The 11,242-nt window shown below is 45.6% G+C and overlaps 1 protein-coding gene across 8 annotated transcripts in view; it reads left to right on the top strand.

Annotated features, from left to right (window-relative positions):
- Positions 1–265: 265 nt before the first annotated feature.
- CDC42BPB (CDC42 binding protein kinase beta) overlaps positions 266–11,242 on the top strand; it is a 98,077-nt gene continuing 87,100 nt past the window's right edge. For all 8 annotated transcript variants that reach the window (XR_008465869.1, XM_054197711.1, XM_054197709.1 and 5 more), the window contains exon 1: positions 266–738. Coding sequence is in view for 7 of the 8 variants with exons in the window: in XM_054197711.1 (XP_054053686.1) it covers positions 561–738 (178 nt within the window). In the remaining variant the exon portion in view is untranslated. The remainder of the gene's footprint in view (positions 739–11,242) is intronic.

The raw sequence follows: 11,242 nt of genomic DNA, 5'->3' as shown, positions 1-11,242 counted from the left end.
AGGACATACATGCACGTGGAAGCTGCGCCCCGCCGCCGGGAGACGAAAGTGCGGACAGGAAGGCGCAGCTGGAGCCGCCCTCGCTCCTCACACGGCGAATCTGCCGAGGCGCCTCAGGCGGCGGGCGGCCATCTCGTCCCCAGCCCCCCGACTACGGCGCGCCGCTGGTCCCAATCTTCCTGCGCTGTTCCGCGCCGCCCTGCCCACGTCGGAGCGCGCGGACGCTGCGTAGTGGGCGTGGCCGGGCGCCGCCGGGGCCGCTCGGTGGGACGCGCCGGGCCGCGCTCGCCGGGGCAGGAGGAGCGGGAGCGGCAGCAGTCCTTCTCTGGCGCCGGGGAGAGGCCGGAGCGGGTGGCCGGGTCCGGCCCATGGACCGTCCGGGCCTGAGGCGGAGCCCGTGGAAGGAGCCGCTAGGTCCCGGCGCGGCCGTGAGGCGGCGCGGGGGGGGGCGGGCGGTGCGGCGCGGCTGAGCGCGGCGGCGCCCCCGGGCCTTTATCGCGCCGCCGCCGCCCCAGCGACCGCGGCCCTTGCCTTGCCCTGAGCCCGCCGTCCGCGGCACCATGTCGGCCAAGGTGCGGCTGAAGCGGCTGGAGCAGCTGGTGCTGGACGGGCCGCAGCGGCACGACAGCGTGCTGAGCGTGGAGACCCTGCTCGACCTCCTGGTCGGCGTCTATGCCGAGTGCAGCCGCGACTCCCCGCTCCGCCGCGACCGATACGTCTCCGACTTCCTCGAGTGGGGTGAGGACGGGCGACGGGCCGCGGGGATGGCGGGGGGGAGGACACGGGGCCGTGAGGGGAGAGACGGGGCCCGGCTGGCCGTGGGTTGTGTGTGTGAGGCGGGCGGGGGGATCCCCGCTGCCCGGATCACCGGGCGAGGGGCGGCGAGGCGGCCCGGCCCCGGGAGTGCGCTCCCCGCCTGCAGCCGAGCCCCGGGCGGGGCGGGGGAGCCGCCGCCCCTGGCTGCGGAGCCTCCCCGGGGAACACCCCCGCCGCCGGCCGGGCCTTGACCCCGGCAGCTCTCCTCCCAGCCCCGCTGCGTCCCCAGCGAACCGCTTTGGCAGCCGGCGCAGGAACAGCACCGGTGTCCTTGGCCTGAAACCCCGCTCGGCTTAACCCGAAATGTCAGGCTAATCCAGCGCTCCTGGGAGGGTTCCCTACCTGGGGGAGGGAGGGAAGGAGAGCAGCAGGCTCAGGCTTGGAAATACGGCTCTTGTGCCGGATTTGTTGCTGTTAGAGAGGGCGTGTGTGTCTTGGAGGAACAACAGTTACCGTTCGTCATGCAGGCTTTTTAATTTGGGCATGCCCCCGAAGGACAGAGCAATTCCAGGCAGCCTTTATAACAGCTTTGTTTAATGGTTTCCTACTGTTAAGCAGCCTGATAATGAGAAACCTCCAATAGTCCGGAGCGTGCTGACAAAAGAAAACGTGGATACTTGTTTTCTTAGGATGAAAGTTTTCTATCCGGTGTTGTTTAGTTAAGACCACTGACTACAGGTATGTGGATAGTAGAGATCCTTCTCTGCTGCATGCCTAAATGAATTTATGTTAAAACGGCCATGGTGGCTGACTGGTTTATTCAGCTGAGTAAGTTATGAATAATAATGTATGATGAAGGTGACTTAACTTCTCCATGGAATAAGAATTGGAGGGGAGGGAGGAGACATCATTGCTCATGAGTATATTGTCCCGTTTATCAGCTGTTCCATGCATGTACAGTTAATTAGGCTTTTAAAGAGCCCTCTTAAAAAAAAAAACCAAAACAAAGGATTTCCTAAGGGAGGGGGAGGGGCCGATTTACTTCAGTAAATGCAAATGTGTCTCTTTAGCACTATAGACCAGAGCACTAACATGTAGGGACAGCTGGTTCTCCTTAATTTCTGTGGGGACCACTACTCTTTGTCATACACTAACAAACTAAGAGGATTCACTTCCTGGACTCTTCTATTGACGTCAGTAATGCGATTGCCAACTGAATAATTAACCACTTTATCACATCTGCCCCGCAAGGCTGCAGCCTGGGGAACATTGATTATTTGTTTTGTGGTGGGAGCTTTGTATGTCTTCTGCGAAGTGCAATCTGGTTTTATACTCTTGTTTTCAAGCTGATGGCTTGAACGAGTGAGCACCTACAAACTGTTAAATGTGATAGATCGGACTACGGTGGTACTTTGAGCGCTGAAGTTGAGGAAAGGATTTGGGGCAGGCCAAAGAATGATATGCTTTTTCTATAGCACTGCTGGTGGTTGTGTCTTACTGATTGATCCCTGCGTTGTCATTTTCTGTGTGATGGAGAGGCCGATTATCCAATTGTTTATAAAATCGCCTCCTTTAATTCTATTTATTATGTTCACTGAATGTGAAAAGGTTACTGACTTGATGAAAAGTATAGCTTGCAATAAAAACAGTGTGTAGTTCTTACTGCAGTGTGGGATTACCCTAGTATAACAAAGTGCCTATTCAATAAATAATTGAAATGTATGTGAGCTACCATCTGGTGCTGCAGAGGAGGGATAAAAGTTTATAATCCAGGCTCTTGATGGTGAGGGGATGGGCCTAAATCTGGACTGTGCAGTATATTTGTGTTCCATCAACAAGGAATACCCTTAAAACCAATTACAGTTGATACTGTGTGTTCCTCCTTTTCCTTCAAGCTGTTAAAAACAAATAAATGCCAACAACGAGACACCTTTTATCTGTGTCCTAATGCCCTCACAGTATGTTTCCACTGACAAGGAACTTGTTTCTGCCTCCAGCTAATGAGGAAAATATCACACCAAACACGCTAATCTTCCTCATGTCATGATGTGCAGTCTTAATTACAGCCTGATTCTCTGTTAGAAGATATTCTAGATTGATGTGCACAAGTTTCGTGTGCTGTTACGTGTCTGTACCAGCATGAGAGTGTAGTTAAATGTTTGGGATATACTTTGAAGATCAGTGTTTCTTTATCAACTGGAGACAGAAGGAATTTCCTTTTGACAAAATGGAGACTTAACACTGATGATGGAAGTAAGCTGCGTAGGTACTAAGGTTAAATTAAGGCGAGCTATATAACAAGCACTTCTTTACTATTTTGGATTTAAAACTGGGTGTGAGGTATCACACATGTAAAATTCCCTTCAAATGATTCAGTGTGGCTAATGGACTTGCTTGCATTCTTAATTGCCAAGAGAAAATAGAGTTCAGGCGTGGTAGTTGAGGCAGAGTTTTTTTCTTGGCTGTGGGGTTCAGAGGAGATGCTGAATCGTGCAGTGGAGGTACTGAACGTGGAGATACCTGCTGTCTGACAGCAGCACGATGGTACCTGTGTTCTGGAGCTGGTGATTGTGGGAGAGGGGAAGTGGGGAGTCCAGGAAATCAAGTACCATGTTTATCCCATGAGACTTATGCCACCATCTCCCTAGTCAACATCTGTAGAAGCCTCGCACCTCACCTGCAGGGGCTGGTGAGCCTCAAATGGTGGATCTCATTCCTTCTGTCCTGTGAATCCCACCGCTGCTTCCTGGCAGTCCTGCCACAGGCTAATTTCTTCAAAATCATCTTCCTATTTGCGAACCATAGAAGAGGGTAGGGTGTGGCCCTTCGCCTTGAGGAGGGTTGTGGCTTCCATCACTTTAGAAACGTTGTAAGAATCTGCCATTTTAACCTTGGCAGTTGTAGCTTTCCCATGGTGAATGGAGCTTTCAGATAGACTATATTTCCCGCCCCCCCCCCATAATGGAAGTGTGATACACATATATTTATGCCAAGTATCTTTGGAGAAGAGCTAGCTGAGCTGCAAGTGAAGAGTTCCAAAGTCCTTTTCTTCCAGTAATTTGTATTTATAATTCCTGTTGAATAAGGTCTCACCCAGTTGGTTATCACTGATTTGTTTATATAATAGATATTGAAATAACGTTGAGTATTCTTAGTGGGAATTGAATCCAAGTCTGTTACATAGCAGACCCATATCTACATCTTCAGAAAGAATTTCCCAAATCTGTGTTTAGTGTCTTTTAAACTGTTGCTACATATGCTACTCCTAGAGTGCGAAATAGTGAGGAATTCTAACAGTGAGGAGTCCTGTTTATTCTAATCATACTTGCTCATTCCTCTCTCAAAGTCATCAGTGAAACTGGGGTACTACAGCCCATGTGCCTCTGAGGCCAAATTGCTTGACCGTCTCTGCTAGTCCTTCCAGCACACTAGGGTTGTCAGGAGAGCGACCTAGCTGACATCCTGGGAGATGTTGGAACTGGACAGTCTTGAGAGAGCCTGTAAAACAGTCTGCATGGCCCTGGAAGTCTATGGAGGTGCTTCCTTTGGTAAAGCTGATCCAGGCCACTAGTGAAGACCACCTAAAGCTATCAGCATGCATAGAGGAGGCTGTGTGGACTTTGGACTTCTCTGACGGATTACGGTGCAAACCAGTGCTTGGGTGTTTTGGAGTGGTATTGTCCATGCGCTACAGAGGGACCTCCTAAGAGACTCTTCCTGCAAAAAATTTGTGCTGTCCCTTGTTTCACGTGATGAGGAGAGAAGTACAGGAGTGCTGAAACAGCATTGCTGCAGCTCAGATGTCCTGTGCATTACTGGTCCCTTGGCTTTCAGGTACAGTGTGTTCCTCTTTACGGAGCAGAGGCCTTCGTTCTGTCGTACTGAGGGATCCAAATCTTTCGTAATCCTGTGCTAGGATGGTTGCTTGCAGGGCACCTTGCTGGCTGGCACCGCATTCGTGCTCATCTGACACCACCTGGTTTTTCAGGAGTTATCTTAGTTGGCTGTGGCTGGAGCTTACTGCCCCTTACTTCCAGTCAGCAGGGACTGGCGCAGCCGCCTGCTCTATTTTTGAACAGCTACTTGGCACAGTTTGCAGCCGGTAGGCAAGCATGTTCAGAGAAGAGTCTAACAGGAATGGGCCTTATTTGTATTCAAAATGCTCTTGGTGCTGCGCAGACTCCTCTTGCTTCAGCCTTTGTTTCCTCTGACCCTGTTTTGTACTGCTGGCGTGCTACAGAGGGCAAGATGGCACATGTCCCCACGTAGTTCGTTCAGTGTTGTCTCACTCCTGGACTATGTACTGGCTGGTCCTCTCTGTGGGAACACCTCAAAATCAATGTCAGAGTAGTTTAGAGTGATCTGAAATGTCCTGGTTGGTTTGGTTTTTTTTCCTTGAAGCAGGTGCACTGTTCCTCCTGATGAGTTGTGAGCCGTCTGTTTGAATGTTGGCTTATCTTCTGCATTCTCTGTGCAAGGTCTGCTACCCAGCTAGACTGGTGTTCTGCTTTTGGGTAGTGGTGATGTTTTTTTGGTTGTTTTCTTTGTTGGTTTGGGTGGTGGTGTTTTTTTTCTGACAAGAACTTACTTTAAGGGGAGGCTGAAGCTGTGGAGAGAAGAAAGAAGACTGCAGATGATTAGCACAAATAAACCGTCTGGGCACCTGCTGCCAAGCCCTTGAAGACAGGCTGGCATAATAGGCACTGGATGCTGGTTTAGTACCAAAAATATATTCCCACTCTGGGCTAGAGGAGGGGAAAACGTGCATGCAGAGCACTCAAACTAACCTCTCTAGCCTCAAGCTGCCACTTTTGGGTGTATATCTGTTGCACCTGAGGCTGGACCATAGATGGAAATATGTGCGGAAGGTTCACCAGAAAGGTTGCTGTTGTGCTGGTGCGGTGATTCACAGCATTGGGTCGCTGTAAGGACTGGTACTTCAAGTTTTTCACCTTGCTGTTGCGGGGGGGCTCTGTGAACTTTGCAAGTCTACTCCCAGACCTACTTTCTCCTCCTTCCAGTTCTGCTTAAAGAGGCACTTTAACCTTTCAAATAAAAATATCTAATGAGGGAAGTGAGAACCTTGCAGGGTGGCCTTTCTGTCAGAAGAGTGTAGAGCCTGTTCTCCCAGCCTGAAAGCAGCTGTATTCAGAAGTGGATGTGGACCTGAGAAAAGGTCTTCCCAGTCTGCATTAGAGCATCTTTGAAGCTAGCTGCAGGGTAAACCTGGTCCTCTGGCTGCCATGGGCACTGATATACTTGAATAAGTGCTAAGTAAGGATGGGAGCACAACAGGTGGCTGAGAGTGCTGCTAGTATAGGAGGCAGAAACTATCCTTAAGTATTTTTCAGGTGTCCTTAAAGTTGTCCGACTTTAAGGGTTACTTATGATGATCTTTTGTCCTTTTTGGGTTACACCAGGAAAAACTGTCACTTGATAACTTGTCATATGACTTGACTTGAGGGCTTAAATTACTCTCTTTTCCTTTGACATTCCTTCCCCCTCCCCGGCTTGCAGAAATACCCATAGAAAGTCAGAGAGGGGCCTCAGGCTCTGTTAGCTTGTATAATGTCCTTCTCTGTGGAGGCAGAAGCTGTGCAGGGAGCGATAAGCCTGTTGGGCACATGTGCGAAGTGAGTGTGGTTGGGTAATGGAGACAGCTGATGAACAAGAAAACTTCAGATTCTGGCCTAAGTTCCTCTACTTCCATCCCCTATCTACCAAAGCCTGTTAGGATCCCTTGTAGTAGAGCTAGCAGCAGGAGGGTGTGGATGAGGGCCCACTGGGGCAAGGTGAAGCTGCAGGTGCCTTGCAGAGGTTCTGGAAATGCCGGTGGTGGTGATGGTGGCCATGGTTTCTTTGTGCACAGTGCGGTGTGGATGCAGATGGAGACCTGCTCCTTGAAGGCTTTCCTGTGCTTGGGGATGGGGCACTCTAGCTTGGATCACCTTTGCTAATGAAGTCTTTGGTCATCTGGCAGAATAGCGCGAGCATGGCTGTCGAATCCCGGTTTCCAGCATTCTCTGCTGTCGCATAAACTGGTTTTGTTAATTTGAAAAATATGTTAGGGTTAACTAATGTTGGAGTGTCCCGAATTGCCGTGTTGGCTGTGATAGCATTGTGCTCACGGCTAGTGGTCTGAAGGCACGCAGTTCAAAGCTTGGTGCTCCATGTATGATGGACCCTTTATGGTACATCTGTTCTAATCTTCTAATCTGGTGCTTTTAGAATGAGGCAATATCTTTTAATGACTTTTTCTGTAAAACTTTATGCTGTGAAATGTTGGCACTGAGTGCCACAGTCATGTTTTGACAGGGGGAAAGTAATGTGGTCTGGAGGATGAGAGATGCGTTGGCATGTGCTGTTAAAATGACAGCCCTCCTGGGTGAAGCTTGTCTTCTGTCCCATCAAAGGAAGACGGTATCATTTTTCTCCTGTGGATAAAGTTGCTACTAAACAGTCTTTACTGAGGGCTTGAGGAATTATGTGGTATGTTAAAGGCCGCGACCTGTATTTTGTATTTTAATTCTGTTTGCATGTGAAAACTCGGATAGGGGTAAATAAGTCATCGATAAATTTGTCTTCATGTAGAAAGAATGCGTGCAGCTAGTAGTTTCTCACTCATGGTACATGATAAGGTATAGAATGAAGAAGTCAGGTTTCATAAGCATCCATAAATCTAACATTTTTTTCTGACTTGTTTCACTTAAATCTAAAATATTTTCATATTGCTTCTTCATAGGTAATATTAAGATATAATACTTTGGAAAAAAAATACTTAATTTATGTCCTTAAAGCTTCAGTGGTTGGCATTATCAGTGGAAATGGCTTGGATGTTGGTTCAGTCAGCAGATTCAGTGCAATGAACTTTTTTTATCAAATGACTTTGGACTAACCTTTTTTTTTTTTTTTTTGCAAATAATTCACATGTGGGATTGAGTCAGTTTCTTCTACACCTACTAGAAACAAATGATTTTAACTGTGTGAGTCAGAACTGAAGAGACTTGTTTCAGCAGCTTTTTTTAGCAAGTTGCTTTTACTTATATATTAATGTTTTGGGTTTTAGAAATGTTGATCTGTAGCTGAAATTCGTTGGGAATGTTAAACTACAGATTCTTCAAATTTATGAAACTTACATTTTATCCCTTGCTTGTAACTTGAGGCAAGTCATGCAAGCTGGTTTTAGATGGGTATTACAAAAAAGAAAGAATTATAATACTTACCTAAACAATCACAAATTTATCTGAGCCATTAACAGAAGATAGTGCCTAGGATTAGGAAAAATTTTATGGGTTCATCTTTTTCATTACCCGTGTCTGAAAAGATGAATAGGATGATGGATCGCGAGTAAATCTGTTTAGAGCAATAGAAGGGACTTGTTAAAGCTTTTTACTGTATTTTTGCCCTTGATAATGCTTTAAACAGAGTTCAGATTAATTTTCTAAGTCTTTCATAAGGTACACTTGAGAATTCCTATATGTTCTTGATGTAGTTACCAAAGAGCTTGTACCTTGCTCACTAATATATCCCACTGAAGGTCTAGTTCTGTTGTTGTGGGGTTTTTTTGGTTGGTTGGTGGGGTTTTTTGTTTGTTTTTTAAGAAAAGGGATTTAATTTTAATAAGCTCTTCCATGTCTAAGAATTTCCAAGTACGTTTGTTCTGTGGTTCAATGTGATCTGTTAATTTTAGCTGTCTCCTGATACTAAAATATTCCGCTCTATTTTTCTCATCAGCGTATGCAGATTGCCCGAATGCAAGCCTTCATTTATAAAGATCTTTGTTCACTATAATGAATGTAGCTTTCTTCAATAGGGAACTACACACTGTTTTCTTAAGCCCTGATTTTGCATAGATCTCAGTAATCACGTCTGTAGATATACTTAGAGTGCATTCAGATTAACTGTGTGCATCCATCATTGCCAGCTGAGGCCTTAGGCATCCTGAAGTGCCTGAGATCTTAATTTCTGTCATTTATGTCATCAGGGTCTTAACACCGAAACCTGTTATTACTTAACCATGGCCTAAAGCTTCAAATGTCACTAGTACCTCTGGGTGCCCAACCTGGGACCTCTATAAAGGAGTCTGAGCTTTGGAAAATGGTGGAGATGTCTTCACCAAGTATTGAATAATTGAAAATGTATGGAGTTTATTAATCAGGCGTGCTTTAATGAAGGCTAAGTTATAGTTCTTAATTTGCTTAAGTGCAGTGCCATTGAGGACTGAATATGTATAGCTGCTTTTCCCAAAAAGGCTGAGAAAATGTCAGAAGCAGCATCAATTCCAGATATATCCCAGATTCTTTTCACCATTTATAATTGTTCTCCAGCATAAAAATAAACATGGGTAATTGCTTTGTGAAGTCCTACTTGAAATGTGTTTATGCCAGTTTAGCACGATGTGCGTGTTCAGGATTTTAGGAAAGTCCTCAAAATTCTGTCTGGACTTTTATTTCAACTTCAACCTGGGTTATATTGATTGTCCTAATTTTCATCATAAAAAATGAAAGATGAAGTGGTAAGTAAGATGAAACCAGTTTTAAACTCTCTTCAGTAGATACGTGGAAGTCTGTTTTAAAGGAGTGTTGCAGCTATTCTGGCAATATTGTACTTTTATTTGGGACTGTGTAATTCATGGGATGTGGGTTCACTCTTTTTGTAGATGGTGTAACTTTACCCAAAATATAGAAGCCACTACAGAAGTATGGGGGGGGTTTTAGTATATTATGATTTCCCTGCTAGTAATCGTCCCTTAGCCAAAGAACTAAACTGTATGCCTTCCCTAGATAGATGAGACTTAAGGAAAAGCTTCAGGTCACTAAAAAGTCTACAAAGGTACATAAAAATAGATCATGCCCTAAATTTGTTTAAACCCTGTAATACGGGGAAAAAAGACAATAAACACCCTCTCCTAGCAAAGAACCAATTTTTTTAATTTGAGGCATTAAAAACTTGAATCCCTTTTAGAATTGTGCAAAGTGGGGTATTGGAGGGGGAAATCTCTGTCCTCAGCTGAGGAAGGATGAGGTTTCTAGTAATTGCATGGTAATACTTCTGGGACATCTGAAACCTTTTTCCCACTCTTGAGGAATTCCTTTGTCTCCAATTTCCCCCCCTTTTCCAGAGATCCGTGTGTACCTTGGGGGTGGGTGATGGTCGTCTCCATTGCCTGTACGCCTTTGAATTTCTGCTGCTGTTACAGTGTGACTTCTACAGTCTTAATTTTGCACATCCTTCCTCAAAAGTTGGCTTCTTCATGGAGTTTTGCTGTATGCTGCTGGCTTTATTGCTACCTGTGTGACTTGGATTATCAATATCGAAAGCCAGAGTGTTCTGTCACTTATTTTACTGTAATTAAGGCAGAGTAGAAACGGCAGGAGGGTGACTTTAGGCATGAAGATCCTATTATCATTTTGAGATGTGTTCCCAAAGGTTTGCTTTTCAAGATGCATGTTTAGTCTTTAAATTTAGCTCTTTTTTCTGATAAGATTAGTTAGGTCGTCACGTGTCGTCATTCCGTGCTGCCCTATTTCTGTGTATGATGGTGATGTGGCTGCGGTCTCCTTGTCTCTTAGTAGTGCTGAGATGGACACCCAGGGTGCGAGCCCTGCGGGCTTTGTTCTGCAGCCCCTCTGGCTAGTGTATTTTTTCTAGGGCTAGGTATACTTAAGTAAGAAGTTCGTATTGAAAATTTTAAGTTAAGGAATTAGGCTTTCATTATCTAGTCTCTGATCATTTGCCCTGCATCTGAGCGAAATGGGAGTGTAATATCTGTCACATTTTCTTTTTGTTTGTATGTTCTTTAAGGCAAGAATGGAATCTCCCTGCACACTTGCTATCGGTGTTTCCTTTTAGGATGGCTTTGTTGCCCCGCAACCCTCTCAAGTTACTTGCCCAAAGAAAAGGAAACTACGTATTTTGTGACTCAGAACCTCACCCTATATGACTTATTAGAGGAGGCTGGGATAAGAAAATTTTTACAAATAGCTAAAAGTGATCTGAAGTCCTAATGGAATAACTGGTAACTAGTAACTGCTAGATGTTGAGTTATAAATGCAGAGCAGGGGCTGGAGTCTGTGGTATTTAATCTTTCTGCCTTTTATGGGTAATATGGTATTTTTCCTAAACTCAAACCACTTCATCTTTCAGAGCAGACTTTCTGAGAAGTTGCAGATGAGTTAGCATGTTGTGTCACAGGGAAGAAGCACAAACATTTTTCTTCCAGACCAGCTTTAACTACTTGTAGCAAAACGCCGTAATCATGTGGCACGGTGTCACTGCATGGAGGAATTAATTTGACTGTTTTAACTTACTCTCTTAAGGATTTCCATTACTAGTAAGTTTAGCCTTTGATTTCCTGGACAGTTAATATTCAAGTTGGGAATAGTGACAATATTAAACAGCTGTTTTTAAACTGCGGCCTGGTACTCCAGATAAAATAATACAGGACAAGACACAGCAGGGATACCTAACTGGAGGCTGGGTGAGA

This window comes from Rissa tridactyla, chromosome 4 (genome assembly GCF_028500815.1).
Source record: "Rissa tridactyla isolate bRisTri1 chromosome 4, bRisTri1.patW.cur.20221130, whole genome shotgun sequence".
Taxonomy (NCBI): Eukaryota; Metazoa; Chordata; class Aves; order Charadriiformes; family Laridae; genus Rissa; species Rissa tridactyla.
The sequence above is the reverse complement of the archived record's forward strand: the minus strand, read 5'-3'. Positions and strand labels throughout refer to the sequence as shown.